Source organism: Gossypium arboreum, chromosome 4 (assembly GCF_025698485.1).
Source record: "Gossypium arboreum isolate Shixiya-1 chromosome 4, ASM2569848v2, whole genome shotgun sequence".
Lineage (NCBI taxonomy): Eukaryota > Viridiplantae > Streptophyta > Magnoliopsida > Malvales > Malvaceae > Gossypium > Gossypium arboreum.
The window spans coordinates 8,385,839-8,406,830 of NC_069073.1; the positions used below are offsets into that span (position 1 = coordinate 8,385,839).

The 20,992-nt window shown below is 31.8% G+C and overlaps 1 protein-coding gene across 1 annotated transcript; it reads left to right on the forward strand.

Moving 5' to 3' along the window:
• The first annotated feature begins 6,422 nt into the window (after positions 1 to 6,422).
• LOC108457722 (serine carboxypeptidase-like 25) lies at positions 6,423 to 9,535 on the forward strand. Its single transcript, XM_017756811.2, has 8 exons — positions 6,423 to 6,936; positions 7,593 to 7,796; positions 7,911 to 8,086; positions 8,187 to 8,468; positions 8,563 to 8,693; positions 8,776 to 8,871; positions 8,949 to 9,054; positions 9,204 to 9,535. The coding sequence occupies exons 1-8, from the start codon at positions 6,633 to 6,635 to the stop codon at positions 9,345 to 9,347; spliced, it is 1,443 nt and encodes a 480-aa protein (XP_017612300.1). The 5' UTR covers positions 6,423 to 6,632; the 3' UTR covers positions 9,348 to 9,535.
• Positions 9,536 to 20,992: the final 11,457 nt, after the last annotated feature.

The window sequence follows — 20,992 nt, forward strand, 5'->3', positions numbered from 1 at the left end:
AAATTTGATATGTATTGATAATCGCGATAACAGAAATCTATGAAGAGTTGATGAATCCACAAATTGAGTTCTACGATGAATGAAAATAAAATCTAGAGTAAAATTACAAATGAAAACAACCTAATTACAAAATAAACTAGAATGAAACAGAAAATAAAACTAAATGAAAGTTGTAACCTAAAACTTGAATTAAAAACTATTTATGAAGTGTTTAGAGCCTTCAATTTATAGGCTTAGGGTTGTTCGTTGTCTATTGACCTAATTTAATTGACGTTTTTGCATTAAAGTTTATTGTGCGGACCAAAACACCCTTGGCTCACTAATTCTCCTTGTTAAGGCAGTGTTGCGACACCCTTTAGTTTGTGTCGTGACACTGATGGGTAGTTTACGAGCTGAGGTTTGATTAGAGGGTTATGTCGAGATAACCTGTGACACTGAAGGCAGTTTGCTCTTTTTGAGTGCTCTGCTCACTATGTTGTGACATCGACACTCTATGTTGCAACATTGCGGCCAGTCTCGTGTTCTTATGCATCTGAATGATGTCCTACACACTCACTGAATACGTTAACCTTCTTTTAGGCCTATTTTGTCCCCTAAGGTCATATAAATGGCTCAAATAACAATTTTTATTATTGATGAACTAAAAATGAAAATAAGGTAAAAAACATAACTAAATTGATTTTATACAAACTCCTCGAGTACAGAAAATGATTTATTGCAGCAGATCAATAGCCTTGAAATCTGTTGATAGGTGATCTTCGCGGATGGTTGTTTTGGCGGGACGTTAGTATAGAGGAATCGACACAAACTTTTCCAACTTCATCTCCTTCTAAGAACTTGTGCACCATTTTGTAAAGATGATAGAGTTTGGTTGGAGTATTTTCGATGCTAATTTACCTTAAATGATAATGAGAGGTCCCACAAATAAAGGCTTGAATTGCCTATTCATCAGTGACCTTCATGACCATGGTGGTCAATCTGAATGTAACATTCCGAAATAGGGCCTAAACGGAACAGTGGTTGCGAAACCACAAATTCAGGGTAAAAAAAAATAAAATAAAAAATATTTTATTATTATTTTGAGGTTCATGGTATGATTACATGATTGTGTGAAAATTTCGTGATAAAATTCTATGATAAAGTGATTAAATTGAGGTTAGGGACTAAATCGAATAATTTGCAAAACTTGCATTCTAGAAGTTTTAGTATGAAATTATTTTGGAATATTAATTAGGAGATCTTAAATGGTAATTTGACCAATTTTAAGTTCATGGACAAAATTAGGACATGGAAGGAATTTTGAAAGTTTAGTAAGGAGGGCATTTTGGTCATTTGGTTATTAACATTAATAAAAGGTAAAAAGATGATAAAATTGTATCATCTTCTTCAAGTTACCAGCAGAACCTTACCTCTCTCCATAGCTGGGGTTTCTTCAACTTTCAAGCTTCATAGTAAGTGATTCCAAGCCCGCTTTTAATGATCTTTACGTTTTGAAGTCCCTAGTAGCTCGATAAAGCTTATGCTAGCAATAATTTAAGTTAGAATCAAATTTGGAAAAATACCCATAGGTGAAATTTGTGTATTTTGATGTTTTATGATGGAATATGAGGTTTTAAATTATGTTAGACAACTTGTGCTACTTGGTTTTAAGTGAAAACGAGTAAAAGGCTTAATCGGTAAAAATACCTAATAGTCATAAGTACATGTTAGTGTGTGAATTTGATGTTGCCATAGAAGGGAAAAATGATCAGCATGTCATAAAACATAAGAAAATAGGATGAAGTTTAATTTACGAGCCTTGGGGCAAAAGTGCAAATATGTGAAATTTTAGGGCAAAATGTAATTTTGCCAAAATTTGAGTAAAGGGTTGTTTTGATAAATGTTGATATTAAATAAGCTAAATTTGCTATTATAGATCAAGAAGAGCGAAATTGAGAGTAGATCGGGAAAAGAAAAGTAAAGGACTAAATTGTAAAGTTTAGTCACATTTTGTATCGAGGTAAGTTTACAGTAAATAAATGCAATATTCTTTTATTTTACATTATTATTGTTAATTTCAGCATTTATATATTATGTTATGAAAATATTTAAAGTCGAATTTAAGGTGAAGTGACAGAGGAAAAGTGTTAGAAAGCCGGTTGAACCCTAGGAATGTTAGGATATTAGGGTTGACAGATGTAATGTAAATGAGCCATGTAAGTCCATATTAGAAATATGGCTTTGGAGACAGATTGAGCCATGTAAGTCCATATTATATATGGCATTGGAGACAGAATAATTCATGTAAGTCCATGTCAAAGACATGGCATTGGCGAGATATTGATAGACAGAACGACCCTAGTATCCTTAGTATTCCGAGTGGTTCAACGGGTCAGGATACGAGTTAAATTACAGTGAATTAACAGCAAAGGAAAAGTAGATTATAGTTATGAAAAGGAAAGGTCGTAAGAAAGAAGGTAAGGGAATAAAGAAGAAGATAGAAATTGAGAAGTAAAAATTTATGATGTTAGATGATATTATGCATAATTATCCATTATGTTGAATGTTGTGATTTATTTGCTTGTAAGCTTACTAAGCCTAATGCTTAATCTCTTTATTTTCTTCTTCTTATAGTACTTATCTAGTCACTCGGGATCGAAGGAAATGTCGGAGGCCGATCACACTATCAAAGAAATAACTCGGTATAACTAGACGTTTTGTTTTGGGTATGGCATGTATAGAAACTTAGCTACTTTTGGTATAATATGAATAATGAATGATGTGTAAATACTTGCTAGTGATTAGCTAAGAAAATAGCTGATGATATACATGTTTATTAATATGTATGATTGAATGATGATTATCACATGAAAATTATGAAAATGTGAAAGTAACCTAAAAAGATTCAAGTAACAAAAATGATGTAACTTTGAAAAATCACTAAAAATTGTAGAAACATAGTTTGAAGATGAATAATATATGAAATTAAAGCTTATTATGTATATTTTCTTATGGAATAAGCAAAACAGTAAAAGTATTATATTTTATGATATATCTGAGTTTTAGTGAAACAGGTCGAGCAATTTCTGGATCCCTGTTTCAACTTTGAAATTCACCATAAATTGTACAAAACTAATTAGAAGGTATAATTTATATGGTTAGAATGCTTGTTGATTCTAGTTTTGAGAAAAACAGTTTATTCCGAAAATTAAAATAAGTGATTTAGAGTTGTTTAAAAGGTAAGATAAGTTTAGTAACACCTCAAGCTTGACTCGGTGATGGTTTCAAGGCGTGGGGCGTTACATTTATTAAATGGTTCGTAGTAAGAAGAGGTCAGGTCAATGAGTTTTGAAACAGGGAAACTTTAACTAATAAACTGTACTAATTGGATAAGTCAAAATTCTAGAAAAAATTAGTAGATATATATATGAGTCTAGTTTCATGAAAAATTTACGGATCTTAATTTGAGTTTTGAAACTCGAGAAATGAATTTTAAGTAACCATGACGCAGAAAAATAGTTTATTCCGAAAATTAAAATAAGTGATTTAGAGTTGTTTAAAAGGTAAGATAAGTTTAGTAACACCTCAAGCTTGACTCCGGTGATGGTTTCGGGCGTGGGGGCGTTACACTGAATCTCTTGACATAGTCACAAAGGGACTTATTTGTTCATTAGCGGATAGTTATCAAGTATGTCGAGGAATACTAAAGTGTCTTGTTAGCAGAAAAACAAATCATGAATTGCTTGGCTAACTACTCAAATGAGTGGATTGATCCTTAAGGTAATGACAGGTACCACTGTCAGGCTATCTACAAGAAGGTTATAGAGAAGGCTCTGCATTTCATTTCAACAAATGCCCCTAGTATATTCACGTGGTTATCATATTGGGTTAGGTAGTCTTCCAGATCCCCGATCTGTTGTATTGAAACTTTAAAAACTTGAAGGAGTTGGAGATATAGTTTTCTAGAACTTCAGGTGCCAATGGTTCATTGGAGTAATTCCTATTAGATTAATTTATTTTTACTCCATTTATTTCTTGCATTAGCTCTGCCCTAAAAGTTTTGAGTTGTTCCTCTATAGATAGATTATTACTACCCTAAAAATATTGAGGTGTCGCCGGAAGGTCGACATTATCTTTGCGAAGGTTTTCTAAATTGCCAAGCTCATTATCCTTCCATAGCACGGGTTGAGCTTCCTCTTTTTAATATTCTAGATTTTCTTGTTTCGGGACGTTCCATGCGACTTTCAATTCTATAATAAACAACTTATTATGAGCATTTGTTCTTGATGCTCATTGAAACAACTTTATTATTGAGAAAAATACTCTTTCAAACGTTGTAGTTTCTCCTAGGTTTCTGAGTTGTGGGGCTGTGGACCTGATGCGTGCTAGTAAGAACCTTGGTCCAGTTGGATGGAAGTCATAATTGGGGAGAAGGCTAGCTATGAGACAAGTTATTGTTTCTTACAAACAATGAGATATGTGATCAAATGGCCTAGGGGTCATGCTAGGTTGTAGTTGAGGCACTGTAGAAACTAGAGGAGCCGAAGCAACTAGAGGGTGGTTCCTGCAAGTACGGTGAGAGTTGTAGGGTTGGAAGCTAAAAGATCTCTTAGAGCCTTTACTAATTGCTCTAGGGTGGGGAGTACTATAAAGAAGTTTCTACATGGGTAGAAGAGGGAAGAGTTTGAATGGTGTTTAGGCCAGTTGAGACCCTTGAAACAAGTGGATAGGGCGAAAGAGTTAACTTGGTTGGCTAGGTCATTGGTTTGGTTGGTTTGGTCAGCGGGGGTGCCACTTTGGGATTAAGAAGCCAGTTGTCCACACTCACTGTACCAATTGTTGATATAATGTACAACAAGAAAGGAGTACATAAAAGGTAAGGGTGGTAGCTATAAAGGTCGATTCACCTAATCGTAAGGGGAGTGTTAAAGGTTATGAAGAGTAGAGGTGAAGAGAACGTAAAGCTGAGTGTTAACAGAGTGTAGGCTTAGTATTCTTTAAGAGTCTATCCCCTCTTCATTGTTCTTAAAGGTGTTTATAGACAAGGGTCCTGTGTAAGATGGTGTTAATGTGTTAGACTTGCCATCTAATCATCATTATGTTACACATTAGGGGATGTATTCGGCAAGACGAAGATGTCTCTAACAGGAGAGATCATGTCATTCATTCTAACTCTGATAGGATAAAGTAGTTGAACCCACGTGATGTTTTGTGACCAACAATTCATGTTCCTAATGAAGCTCAGAGATCCATATGGCAAATAGAATGTGCTTGTCTGGAATGTCATCTTGGAAAGGAGAGCTTATATGTGGCTTTCTAGTTTGCTAATGGCAGGCTTACTATTTAAGCATCTTTCTGGCTTGCCACGTGTCCTGGGGCGCATAGGGTATGTGTATAGGGACATGTCTTTTGATGAGATACCTTTCACATGATTGTGTTATTTTACAAAATAACTTTATATAAAATTATGTCTTTATAAGATAACTTTACGTACAAAAATTTTGTCTTTATAATACAATTATTCATTAATCATTATAATTTATTAAAACTTTTCTAGATAATAAAATATTATTAACTACTAATATTATAAATGTAAGTTTCAAGTACTCATTGTGATTTGGGAATTAATTGGTCTTAGTTAAAACTAAACTAAGCTATATCATTAATCAAACAAATAATAGCTTAACATGTGAGCTGAAAACATGCAAGAAAGTGTCTTTTATTATAGCCTTTTTCTCCCTTTCTGTTTGGTTATTAGCTTTTAGCTGCTTTATTTATTTTCTTTTACAAACTAAAAAAGAAATTATCAATTGTATCTAAAACCAAAATAAAATATCTACAAAACAATATGAATAAATAAAAAGACTATTGGGGATACAGACAATCCAAGTTTACAACTTGTCCCTAGTAAAACAAAAGAAATGACAATAAAAAGGAATAGAAAAAAAGAAGAGAAATTAATTAAGAAATGGAAAATGGCAATGATGACAAAGAAAAGGTAGTCAAAGTTACTGATATATGAATAAACGAGGAATTAATGGAGGATTGAATGGGACTGTTTCATGGATGTGTGAAAACCATGTGTTCCCATTGCCTTATTTATTAGCCCTAAATTAATTTACCCACCTCTATTAATTTACATAAAACTTAGTAAATATTTATTCAAACCAACTCCAACATGAAATTTCTTCTATGCTCTTATTTTACTATTTTCTTTATCAATTTTAATGTATTTAATGAAAATATAGTTAATAATAGTCTAAAAGAAATACTCTATTAGTAAAATTTAACAAAATTCTCCTTTTTATATACTCTATATATAATCATGTTATTAAATGATAAACTCCAAAGCGTCCTAAAAAACGATAGCATGCTATTGAGCATTCTCTACATGTGCTTTTGAAGTATATATATATATATATATATGGATGTATATTAGATATAGGCACACTAGGATCCCCACACAAAGAAAGGGTGCCCCAAATAGTAAAATTATTTTAGGTGATGTGTGATGGCATAGGCATTATCCATAGATAGGACACCATAAATCATAGTCCCTCTCTATTCTAATCTTATTCATCTCTCCTATTTAATCACTACTCTCAACTTTCCACACTTCATCAAGGTCACAACCATCTACCACTGCGCCCTTTATGTTTTTTGCTCTTCAACTTCTTCACTCCCTCTCTTGTTCATTTAACATGGCCAACAACACACAGATCCTCAACCTAATCTCCATGGCCTTACTCCTTTTTGTTAGCAACAGTGAAGGGTACTCAGCAGCTGAAGAAGAAGCTGACAGAATCTCAGCACTTCCAGGCCAACCCAAAGTCTCTTTTCCACAATTCTCTGGCTATGTTACTGTTAACAAAGTAGCTGGTCGAGCCCTCTTTTACTGGCTCACTGAGTCTCCCAATTTCCCTTCCTCTAAGCCTCTTGTCATCTGGCTCAATGGAGGTTTGTCTTTTATTTTATGTCGTCTTCTTCTTCTTCTTCTTCTTCTTTTGTTTTTCTACTACTGTTATATTGTATTTTTTTTTTCCTTTTTGGCTTTGTTTCTAAATTTCCTCTTACTATATATATTTGTCTTTGAACCGACAAATTTTCGTTATCCTCTTTGTTGCCGACATGATCATAATTTTTTGAAAAATATATATCATATTTGTATAAAAGATGGATATTTTTGTATTAATGTATTTAAACTCTATATTTTAAAGTAATTATATTGAACTAACCTTCAATAGCTAAGAATGATGACCAAACTACCAATGAAAGAGTAGAATTCATGAGCAATAATACTCAACTACCAGAAAATAAGTAAACCCAAAACCACAAAAAGAAAAACTCTCATTCTCTTTCTCTCTTTTTCTATACATTGAAGTAATTGCAAAAAATAAATGCCAGAAAAATAAAAATAGGTTACATTTATTACCACAATAGAAGCAGAAATTATAGTTCAGCCAATATAATTAATTACACCTGCATTGCTATCTTAGCTTAGCTTAGCTTTGGGACTTTCAATGTCTAAGTAAAGTCTAAAGTTATACAAATTTTAACTATACTTCTCCTCCATGGGATCCTTGTAAAGTTTATATTTGTGATTTTATTATTAGGTCCTGGTTGCTCCTCAGTGGCATATGGTGCATCAGAAGAGATTGGGCCATTCAGAATAAACAAGTCAGCCTCAGGGTTGTATCTCAACAAGTTCTCTTGGAACAATGTGGCTAACCTCTTGTTCTTGGAGACTCCTGCTGGTGTAGGCTTCTCTTACACCAATCGCAGTTCCGATTTATTGGATACCGGCGACCGTCGAACCGGTTCGACTCTTAAAACTCCATTCCTAATGCTACCTTAGCTCGTTAACAGACTTTATAGTTTTAGTTTACATGTTGAATTTGTTTCTGATCTAAGTTTGAAGGTTGTGATTTCAGCTATGGACTCTTTGGAATTCTTGATCAGATGGCTCGACCGGTTCCCACGATATAAGAATCGTGAGGTATACATCACCGGAGAGAGCTATGCCGGCCATTATGTGCCTCAGTTGGCTAGACAGATCATGGTTTACAACAAGAAATCCAAGCACCCAATAAATCTAAAAGGAATAATGGTAATGTGCAACATTTCACACAATTTGCAACCTTTTTTTTTTTTTTTTTTTCCTTTTGATGTTTCAATAAAGAGATTGTAAAAGTGGAAATGGAATGCAGGTGGGAAATGCAGTGACAGACAACTATTATGATAACCTTGGGACAGTGACATACTGGTGGAGCCATGCCATGATTTCTGATAAAACGTATGAGCAACTCATCAACACATGCGATTTCCGACGGCAGAAAGAGTCGAACGAATGCGAATCGTTGTATTCTTATGCCATGGATCAAGAATTTGGAAACATTGATCAGTACAACATATATGCTCCCCCTTGCAATAACTCAGATGGCAGCCGTTTTACCAGGCATAATATGCGATTGCCTCATCGACCACATTCGGTACCGATATCTTAGCTTATATATATACTGAAAACATGCAATTATCACAAATTCGGACCGATGTATGATAATTCTTAGAATGAAAATTCTTCAGATTTTCAGGCAGTTATCAGGCTATGATCCGTGCACTGAAAAGTATGCTGAGATTTACTACAACAGGCCAGATGTGCAGAAGGCACTCCATGCCAACACAACCGGAATCCGATATAAATGGACCGCTTGCAGGTACTTCGATTATGGCATACATGATTCACTAACAACATTTTGTCTTCGTGCTAACATACAGAATTTTGCCTTGTCGATGCAGTGAAGTTCTAAATCGTAATTGGAACGATACAGATGTATCCGTTCTACCGATTTACAAAGAAATGATCGCCGGTGGCTTGAGAGTTTGGGTTTTCAGGTTAGCAAGAATATATTTAAAATGAAATGAAGCTTGAATTAACTCTAATTTATTATTTGATTTTTGGATAATAACAGTGGTGATGTAGACTCAGTGGTTCCAGTGACAGCAACAAGATACTCACTTGCACAACTTAAATTGAGTACCAAAATTCCTTGGTATCCTTGGTATGTTAAGAAACAGGTAAGCTTAAGCACCACCACCACCATATATCTATAAATTGTCTCTATTTTTCGGATTAGACAAAGCCCGACCGGTCGGGTACGATCATCCAAACTGAAATGATGCTGACATATGAAAAAAAAATTGGGAATTTTGAATTGTTTGTGAAGGTGGGGGGATGGACTGAGGTGTATGAAGGGCTAACATTTGCAACAGTGAGAGGGGCAGGACATGAAGTACCATTGTTCAAGCCAAGAGCAGCTCTTCAGCTTTTCAAATCATTTTTGAGTGGGGAACCCCTTCCTAAAGCATGACAACCAAAAACTTGATGTTCCCCACAACTTAGTTGCCTAGTTCTGCATTGTAATTCTTGCTTTTTTAAGACAAAAATATGTCATTTTAACCATTGAAAAAAATCAATGAAAAAAAGAAGCTTGATTGTTTAATTGGAAGGGAAAATGAATTGGAGTTCATGGAATGAAAGAAAATGTTTAGGGAATAATCATACTTTTATTTACATAAAAAAAATTGGGTAAACTGTACCGGTAGTCCCCCGATTATAAAAAATTACAAAATAATCATTAAATTACTGATAAGTTTATTTTTGGTCACTTATTTATGAAAAATTACAAAATGATTACTCAACTATTTGATTTTTGTTTTTTTTTTTTGCATCCCGCCATTAAATGACTAATATAGTAACTTTTAAAATTGGCATAATAGTAACTTTAACATTAACATTTATATATTGTGTTAAATTATTCTTGATTTAAAAAATCTAACATTCAACATTTACACATTTGTAATTTAAATGTTGACATGGTAACTTTAAAATTAATATAATAGCAACTTTAGCACTATTTATACATGGTGTTAATTTATTTTGATTTTAAAAATTTAACTTTCAACATTTACACATTTGTAATTTAATTTTTTACAGTTTTATTTTTCTTTATCACCCTTTCACTTAAAAAGCTAAAATAATAGACTTATTAGCTAAATTTCATAAAAAAAATACCAAAACTGGAAACGTGTAAAAATTTTAAATAATAATTTTCATATTTTCTCTTACAAAAAAATAAAACTACAAAAAGATTAAAGTGCTAATGTATAAATTTTGAGGGTTAAATATTTTAAAATAAAAATTAAATTGAAACAATATATAGATGTTGAAAGTTAAAGTTGTTATTACGCTAATTTTAAAAGCTGTCAAGTGATCTTTTGTTAGTGATTTAACAACGCCTAGTAACTAAAAATGAAAAAATTGAATAATTAGGTGACCATTTTATAATTTTTTATAATTGGGTGACAAAAAATTATTAATAATTAAGTCACTATCAATTTAATTTAACCAAAAAATCCTTTAGAAAAATTTCATTATTACATTTGTAGAAATAAAATCTTTAACTAGTTTATTTCCTAATTTATTTATTTTAATTAAAGAATGTGACATTTTTAATATATGAAAAATTAACAAATACATAGTGATTTCGGGAACTCTAAATTTTTTTTTTTCAAGTTGTTTGTTTCTTCTCTTTTGTTTTGTTCAATGATAATACCAATTTTTGGGTTAGTTATCATTCGCCTTTTTCTCTTTCCCACTAATCATCTATTTCTTTCTTGTTCTCAGTCACTTCATGTGTTTTCCCTCTTTTTAGTTTACAGATCTATTTTGTAAGTATATTTATTGTCTTCACAATTTGTGATGGATAGATGATGAGCACTGAAATTCCATTGCCCACCCCCAATTTCTCTTGTAAAGTGAGTGGTTATTCGTCAGCTTCTTAATCTATTTATGTTTTAAGAGTATTTTAGAATAATAAATGATTTCACGAGTCGATTTGGACTCGTATTGTCTTAAGTTTTATATGCTTCTTTATTTGTTTTTCATTATTTAATAACTCTTCAGTTTTAAATTTTTTTTTTTTGCTCTTGTAGCACGATTTTTAGTCTTGTTTATGGATGTAATATTGTCTATACAAGTAATTTTAGAGATAATTTTGTTGAAATTCTCTCTAGTTTGGTAGATACTCAATTCTTTTGTCAATTTTTGCCAATTGCTTTGACTATCCTGAATTGGTTTCTTTATCGTATTAAGTGTTTACAATCATTCTAAATATGTCGTGGTTGAATTGTAATATAACTAATTACCAACATGTCATAATATTTTATTGATACCAAAATTAAAATTTTTATTATATTGATGATGTTTACCCTTCGCGACAACAAATATTTATTATTCTTCCCTCAAATTACATAATCTCATTAATAAAAGCTATTTCGACCAAAAAAAATTCCGACAAATCCGTTTGATGCAACATGTAGTAAATTAATGTTAATTGGAAAGCAACTAGCGAGGTAATGTTGACGTTATAAAAGAAAAAAAAAATAGTTTGATTTGGTACGTTGGGATAGAATTTTCAAAATTTGAAACACATGAACTCGATTTTGAATGAAATTAAATAATAAAGTTAATTTTATTATTTAAATTTAATTAATAAATATTTTAAAATTTCATATATATATCATGAGGTTTGCACTTTTAAAAACTTTTTAATGGGAGGTTTTAATTTTTTCACTAATGGAGTGTTGTATAATTCACATATCAACCATTTTATTATTATGAAATAAGGATAAAGTTCAAAATTACTCGTAAATGTTAATTTTGTATAGTTTTATATATTAAATATTAGTATGATCTAGTTTTTATAAATTATTAACACAATTATCGATATAATATCTTTTACATTAACATGCTATATATATAAATAATTATATGTATTCAATATAAAAATAAATTGATGTATTTATTTATTTTAAATATGTAGAATTGAATAAAATTAGAGTTTTATGTATATATTTGGACTATAATTAAAATTTTTATGTGTATAGTTGCACCAAATCAAAGTTAATATATTAAATTGTACATCAAACTAAAATTTATGTGTAATTTTAATGTTTATCTCTTATAAAATAATGTGGGTCTTATATTTTTGTAACCAAGATTTTTTGTTCCTTTAGGAGTATTACATGACATTTTTACTCTTTTTTTTAATATATATAAATAAATTTTTTGTCATTTGATATATTTCATTCTTAGGTTATTACAATTTAATTTCAATACTTCTTTCACTTAATCGAGAAGAAAATTTTTGATTTATTGTTAGAAATTATGTGATCTATCAATTGTTGAAGAAAACAATTTTACTTTCGTCTATAATTTTATACTTAAAACTATCTATAATTTTTTCTCAGCCTTTAAATAGGAGGATAAACGTGTTTTAGCGCGCTTAAACTCATGTCCTCCTGCATTGATAACAATACCGATATCAATTAAATTAAGACACAATCAACTCTTATAATTAATTTTTAACATATTAATTTGTATGCGAAATACCACACATTAAAACATAAAATCCAATAACAATTCAATGATAAAATTAAATGCGTGATACATTTAACTTTTTACCTAAAAAACCATTAAACATATTTTATAAAACCAATTTCCAACCATGTAATCTTTTAATGGAAAGATCACAAACAAAATAAAATAATATTTAAAATAATTTTATTTAAAATATATATTTCATGAAAGCATTGATAAAAGGAAATTATTTAGTACAGTACACTTTTATAAATAAAATTAAGGGATTGAAAAATATCCTACAAAAATATAATAAAATATAGAAAAAAACTAAATCAAGGCTATTTATAAAATAAAAATATAATAGTGTACTAAATACTACTAACCCAGATTAATCTCCCCAATTAAAATTTTGAATGAAGTCAATTTAAAAATAAAAGAAAAAGGGAGAGAGAAAAGGCAATTCCCTTTTTTCTGTTGCAAAAAGGCGGTCAAAGAATGAGTCATGAGTGCCCATTGTTTACTTTTGTTTTAAAGATATCTGGGTTTGATTCCTTGTGGCAAAGACATTGTTTCCTTCAAGTAATTTGAAAATATCAGTAAAATATGAAAGCCATATATAATTAAAACTGTAAATCCTAAATTTGATGTGATATTGTGATGATTTTTTTTTAATATTTTTAATAATTTTATTATAGATTAAGATAATACGCTTCAACGTCTTCAATTCATATCTTCTTACATTAATAACAATATTTATACCAATTAAACTAAAACTCAATTGATAATTTTTATAAATATTAAATTCATCTCTTTTACTAAAAATTGGGTCAAATATGAATATACTTTTTGACAATTAGTGCCTTAGATAAAATGGTTTCAGTATTTCAAGGAAAATTGAAATATGAAATTTTTATTTATTTGAAGGAATTTAATTTTTTATCATCTTTTAATTTGTTGAATTAACGAAATTTAAATTCCACATAGCATTTTAGATTTTTTTTGTGTGTATTTATGCTTTCATTTAATAAATAAACCAAAGCTGTTAACAATTTTTCGAATTTCTTACATTGAATAAACACCATAAAAGAATTTGTAATTAAATTTTAACATTTTTATATATATATATATATATATATATAAAAGGAATAAAGAAAAGAGACAAAGTAATAAATAGTCAAAATGTTAAATTGAACCCCACATTGATAGAACTTAAATAGACTTAACTAAATAAGTCAAAACTTCATATTTATACAGTCTCTTTTATTGTCTCTCCTTCAATCACCAAGAAATTCAATATTCAGAAACCTACACTAAACTTGACATTCACTGCTACCAAAATATTCTTATAAAAGAACATATTCTAAAAATAACTTCACTAAAATCTGTAAAATACAATTTTCCTATTACAAAACGAAAAACTGCCCAAACTAATTTATAATAATTAAATAAATGATAATAATTGCTTGGAAATTATATATATATATAAATCGAAGAATTTAATTTAGGGCATACTTTAAATTTATAAAAAAATATTTTAATTTTATATTTAATTTTGAGCTTTTTTAACTCGTAAGCTTGTATTATTTGTCAAATTATCTAGAAAATAGATAAAAAGATAACGTTTGTTAACTTTGTTGATGTTGACAACTCATGTATATCTATATCTCACTTTAGCAATTAATTATTTTTAAAAATAAAAATATTAAAAATTATAATTTGTATACTAAAATTATTTTTATAATTTTAAATAACTTTTATAGTTTTTAATTTTTAAAATTAATTGCTTGCATGACATCCTTGTGTTAATCCACATGTATGTCACATCAATAAAATTAACATAGGTTAATTTTTTCATCCATTTTAAGATAATTTAATAAATACTAAGATCTAAAAATAAATAAATAAATAAATAAAATGAGGTACTTTATAAAATCAAAATTTATTTTTCAGTCTTGTTTAAATGAAATTGGTTGAGGGTAAATTGGTGATAAATCATACATTACCAAAATAGCTATTAAAATTACCATTATATTAACGAATGTTAGCACTACTTCTAATATCATATTACTTATTGTTAAATTAAACATAAAATTTTCACCTTAATTCAATTAATAAATGATAACAGTGAAATCAATCATATTTAAACGTAATTTTCTTTCATCTTGGAGTAAAATAAATATTGTATAAAAATATTATATTCAGCTAACCAAATGAGCTTTTAAATTCATAAATGTTAATGGGTTCAATGAACAGTTGAAAACTTGACTCTGCATCAATGGGTAGGGCCACCTCAACCCAACTTGTTTGAAATGATGCTACACTCGTTATTGCAAAAGGTCAATTGTTAGTTAGACATGACAATTCAATAACTTTTTTTATTAAAATTTTGTTCAATATTTTACTCATTGATATGATTTTTCATACCTCAATATTTATATTATATCAATTTTGATAGGTTTTTTATATTTGATGTGTTAATGTTTTTTTTCTTTTTCATATCATATTGTATTTAAATTATTTCTTTTACATATTAATCCTAGCACAATCACTATGTGATGTTAAAAAGGTAAAAATGATTTGGCACGTGTTTATTCTGTTGTTTTGCACGTTTGTTTAGTTTTTCAACAGTTTGCGATGGTGTTTTTTTTCTCTTTTTTTCGTTCTCTTGTCTGGTTGGAGTGGGTTGGAAGGAGTTATGGAGGCCGACTTAGCAGCTTTGTCGTTGGATGGCGATGAAGAGGATGTTTGGCATATTAATTTGGGTGAAGGGGAAGAAGAAGCTTGAAATGGTCTTTGCTTTGTTGGGAGTTTCTTGGCAGCCAACATTATCCAATTCCGAGCCATGCGAATGACTCTTGCAAATCTGTAGCATCCATATGGTAGGATTACAATTTCTGAACTGGGTAAAAAGTGTTATCTCTTTCGATTTTACTATGAATTTGACATCGAAAAAGTAATGGATAACAGTCCTTGGATATTTAACAACCATCTTTTGGTGTACCATTGACTGCAATTGGTGGAGGATCCCAACATGTTCCATTTCTTTTTATGGACTATTGATTTAAGTTCATGATCTTCCACCGGGTTTGATGTTGGAGGGAATGACAAAAAATTTTGGGGCTTTCCTTAGAACTTATATTGACTATGATGCCAAATTTATTAGCAACAGAGTTGGTGGCTATTTACGGCTTCGGGCTAGGATAGGTATTCGAATTATACTAAAATGACGGAAGAAGATTGCCTTTTAAACAATCGATTTGCTTATGCTAGATTCCAATACAAAAGGTTGTCAATGTTCTGTTTTCTCTACGGGCGACTAGGTCATGGTGTAGGTTTTTGCCTCATCTGAATAGTGTATAAAAGAAAGAGATCCCTTTTTAGTGGGATATGTCATTAAAGGCTTTGCCGAAACGAGTAATAGTGATCACTAGTTATTGGCTCAGAAATGAGGGATATCTCACATGGTCAGACCAAAGAGACAACTATAAGGCATATGAGGGTTCAATTGGTCAAGCAGAAATTTAGGGTTTTTTTTCCAAGATGTGGGTATTCATGATTGGACAGGTGCAATTTTAGGGATAAATTTGAACGAGATGGCTGTAAGAGACGGGCCATCTACAGAGGCTGGGGTTGTTACTGTTACGAAAACTATGGAAGATTTTCCCGTAGAAATTGAGGAAGGGAAAAAACGACTGTGTACTTCGCGATTTTCTTTAATTTCTATGATACCAGATTTGAAAATAATCTTGACTAAGCAGGATGCTATTCAAGTTTTTGATTCATCACTAACCCTATTTGGCATAGTAGTCGGGGGTCATAAAAATTTTTAGTTGGAATATTTGATGTTTGGGGAATCCCCGAGCTATTCAACACCTTTGGTATATACTGCGGGAGATAAATCCCACTGTAGTTTTTCTGATGGAAACAAAACTAAAGAATTCACGGATGGAGAAAATTCGATGGAGTTAGGGATACACCTATGGTTTGGATGTTAGTAGTGTGGGTACTAGAGGAAGATTGTCACTTTATTAGAGAGAAGGATGTCTTGTTACTTTATGTTCCTTTTCAAGAAATCATGTTGATGTTTTGATTGAATATGCAACTGATGGTCACTCTTGGAGATTCACAAGTTTCTATGGTTATCTAGAAGAAATTAACTGTTCGTTGTCTTCGGAGTTGATGAGGATCATATTCCTTGGATTGTGATGGGCGATTTTAATGAAATTCTCCTTTCTTATGAAAAACAAGAAGGTTAGTTGAGGGATGAACGTTGTACGGAGGCTTTCTATGTTGTTCTTCAATATTGTGATCTTTTGGATTTGAGTTTCAAAGAAAGATGGTACACTTGGGAGTGTGGTCGGTCTGTGCACACTAATATTCAGGAAAGGTTGGATTACAGTGTGGCTAATACGGGTGGTATAAACTATTTCCGAACACAAAGATCTCACATCGGGTTTACACAATTTTGAATCGTTATTTGTTGCTTCTTGATTCGAGCTATGATAGGAATCTATTTGGGTTACATCCTCTTTATTTTTGATTTAAAGCCATTTGGAAAAAGGATGCCTTTTGTGAGGAGGAAGTGCGATAGGTTTGGATAGAGGTAAATGGTGATGTTTTGATGCGTCTGTCTTTAGTGAGTCAGAGCTTGATGAGATAGGTACGTCTTCGATGTAGTATTGAGAATAGAAGGTTAGTTCATATCCACTGAAGGATCGAATAACTGAGCATGGACAATCCGACTGACAAAACAATTAAAGAGTTGCTCATTTCTAAGATACAATTAAATCTGAAGATTGATAAAGGTGAACAGTACTAGGAACAACAAGCGCGATTCAATTGGCTTCATAATGGCAATTGCACTACCACTTTTTTCCATCATTTTGCCACATATCGAAATAAATTGAAACTGTTTGTCAGGATGGAGACTTGGAAGAGTGCGGTTGTGGAAGGTGATAAGGAAATTTGTACGGTTGCATTTCATTATTTTTTTGAGTTGTTTTCTACTTGTGAATGAACAAACTTGGACCATATTATGTCTATATTAATCCAACTGTGACTAAGGGTATGAATGTATTTTTATGTAAGCCTTTTACTAAGGAGGAGATTGTTAATACCTTTAACGATATGAGTCCGACTAAAGCACCTAGAGGGGATGGCATGTAGACTTTATTTTATCAAACGTATTGGTATATTGTTGGTTTGAATGTTTATCAATTTTATTTGGATTTCTTGAATGGAGCAAGGTCGCTGTCTGCTTTAAATCACACTAATATTGTCTTAATCTTGAAGAGGGAGGATTCCTCTAATATAACTCATTTTCATTCCATTAGTCTGTGTAATGTGTAGTACAAGATTATTTCGAAGGCGATTGTGAACAGACTACAACTCGTTATGCCTCATTGTATTGATAGAGTATAGGGTGTCTTTGTGCTTGGTTGACTAATTATTGATAATGTGATTGTGGCTTTTGAGACACTTTATTCTTTTCAACAACAACGAGGGTGTCGTAAGGGTTCGTTTGCTTTGAAACTTGATATACGCAAAATCTATGATTGGGTCGAATGGTATTTTTAGAGGCAATAATGAAAAAATTGGGCTTTATTTTCACCTTGGTAGATCTCATAGTGAGATGTATGCGGTCAATTACTTATTCTGTGGTGGTTAATGGGTATGCTCGTGGGCATGTGGTACTAAATAGAAGGCTCTAACAGGGCAAACCATTAAGCCATCTTTTGTTCCTCTTTTGAAGCAAATGCCTCTCTTTCTTACTGCGTATAGCGATTAAAGATGATTTGGTGATAAGGACAAAGGCGTCTAAAGCTAGACCGATGGTTTCCCACTTACTTTTTGCATATGAAAGTTTGGTCTTTGGTGAGGCTAAAATTGTGGATGCGAAGAACTTACGAGGGATTCTTCGGGAGTATGAGGTGTGCTCAGGTCAAATGATTAATTTTGACAAATTTCTTATCTATTTCAGTTAAAATGTGGATAAGGTGACTCAAGGGAGCATCATCTCAGCTTTGAGTGTATACATGTCGGCTAATCTAGAAAAGAATCTTAGGATGCATATTGTGGTTGGGAGACACAAGAGACAGGTATTTCGATACATCAAGGAGAAAATTCAGGGATAAATTGATGGATGGTGTACACGATGTTTGTCACAAGGAGGGAATAAAGTTTTTATTAAAGACATTCTACAGACGATCCCTATTTACACTATGTCTTATTTTTTTTTTAATTTCCAATATCCTTTTGTAAGGACTTAGAGTTGATTATTACTAGATATTTGTGGTAGAAATCTCATACAAAATGGGGTATTCATTGGTGTTCCTAGGAGGTTTATGCGATCTTAAGAAAGTGGGGGGTTTGGGTTTCCGTAATTTTGCTAAGTTTAATGTTACACTACTTGTCAAACAAGGTTGGCACCTTTTGTGTAATCCAGAGTCTCTTATGGAAAAAGTTTTAAAAGACAAGTATTTTCTGCATGTTAATTTTTTGCAGTTCGAGTTGAGAACTCAACCTTTGATGATGTGGAGGGGCATCTGGGTTGCTAAATGCCTGCTATACAAAGCTTGCAGTTGGCTGATGAGGGATAAGTGTTGTCACACCAATAGCACCTGACTAGTTGTAGACCTCGTAAGCATCATTTGAGTTTGGTATGTTTTCACCTTCAAATGTGGGCTCATTTTGTTTCAAGTAAGTTTTATGCTTGATTGATAGAACCTCACTCTTGATAAAGGTATTTTCAAGCTCTGAAGGATTCCTGTATGGTTAAAATGTCTAGGATTAAGTCATTTAGCAAAAGTGACAATGAAGTAGAATATGGAAATAAGGGAAAACAAAAGGAAATCTAAAATGAAGAATGAAAAAGGGCAAGAGGATTCAAATGATAAAAGTGAGAGTTTTGGCTAAGTACGCAATGATATTAGCAGAAGTGTTTAGCATGTGATCGCGTGATTCGTAATAAGTAATAAATATTTATAATGAAGATCAAACCTAGACTAGCTATTATCACGACGAAAAGGCAAGCGCACCTATCGAACAATAGTATAGTAATGGCAAGATCGGGATATCGTACCCAAGGGAACCAAAAGTACTAGTAATAACTATCTTTTTATTATCTAGCCTAAGAATAAAAGGGTTTGTTTTAATTAACTAATTATTTAAACTAAGAACGCACAGAGAAAAGAATTGGGGAATTGCTTTTGGGAAAATCGATTGACTTGAGACAATACCTAAGGAAAAATCCACCTAGATTTTACTTGTTATTCTGGCTCCAAATCGGACGATTTATTCATTCAACTTGTTCCGTAGAGATCCCTAAGTTATGTTATTATCCCTATTCAAGACTAATAATGTCTAATCCCTAGATTGAATAACCGAGACTTTTCTCTAATTAACACTTTAGGATTGCATTAACTCGATCTATGGATCCCTTTATTAGGTTTCACCCTAATCTGGAAAAATCTTGTCACCCTGTTTTTAGGCGCACAATCAATTCCACTTAATTATGACAAATGTACTCTTAGACAGGGTCTATTCCCCCTCTGAATAAGAGCGTATCTTGAATTAGTATCCTAGGATATCAAAACAAGAATTAAGAACACATAATTAAGAACAAGTTAAATATTTATCATACGATTCAGAAAATAATAACAAGATTCGTCTTAGGTTTCATTCCCCTTAAGTATTTAGGGGGTTTAGTTCATAACTAAATAGGAAAACATCTCAAAAGAATAAAGAATACAAAACATAAAGAAAACCCAAAACTCCCGAAGGGAAATTAAGGAGAGATCTTCAGTCTTGATGATGAATCCGGCCTCCGAGATGGATCAATCGGCTTCCTTGGAGTAATTTCTTACTCTCTCTTCTCCGTCTCCCTTTTTCTCTTCTTCTAGTGCGTATTTATAGGCTTTGGAATACCTAGAAACCCTCAAAAGTGGCCTTTTCTGAATTGGACTTAACTTGGGCTCGGCAGGGATATGCCCGTGGCACACGCCCGTGTTCGATTACTTCAGGCCGTGTTCGAGCCTGCTAAATTGACACAGCCGTGTAGTCTGCCTGTGTGAGGAAGTCCAGGCCGTGTTGATATCGTACTTTGGCCTATTCTCTCTATTTTTGGCCCGTTTCTCTTTCCTTTCACTCTCTTATACTCTCCTAAGTATAAAACATGAAATTAAAACATTAGGAGCATCGAATTTACTAATTCTGATGAGAAATCATCCATAAAATATATTAAACATGAGGTAAAAATATGTATAATTTACGGCTTATCAGCATGTCCCTTTTTATAGAAAAGGATTAGCCTTGTATGGAAGCTAGTTCGGCGAACACCATTCAACTTCCTTGTATAAGATAATGACAACTGACATAAGAAATAAGTGTTGAAACGACAGATTGAATGCTAGTAGTCATGAATGATAAGTTAAGTTTAGGCAACTTTTCCAATTCTCCAACGAGAGTGTGATAGTTGTCTAGGAAAATCATGTGAGATTCAAATTTAAGTGTTTGGCCACCAAATTTTAGTTTTTTCTTCAAAAACAGATAACTAGTAATTTCTAAGGAGATTTTTGAGGGATATGCCATTAA

What these genes read in the sequence shown, in the direction of transcription:
- LOC108457722 (XM_017756811.2), top strand. Translation starts at nt 6,633, where the DNA reads ATGTTTTTTGCTCTTCAACTTCTTCACTCCCTCTCTTGTTCATTTAAC. An exon ending in TAAATCTAAAAGGAATAATG is followed by an intron (nt 8,087 to 8,186) that starts GTAATGTGCAAC and finishes AATGGAATGCAG; the next exon opens with GTGGGAAATGCAGTGACAGA. An exon ending in TGCCTCATCGACCACATTCG is followed by an intron (nt 8,469 to 8,562) that starts GTACCGATATCT and finishes AAAATTCTTCAG; the next exon opens with ATTTTCAGGCAGTTATCAGG.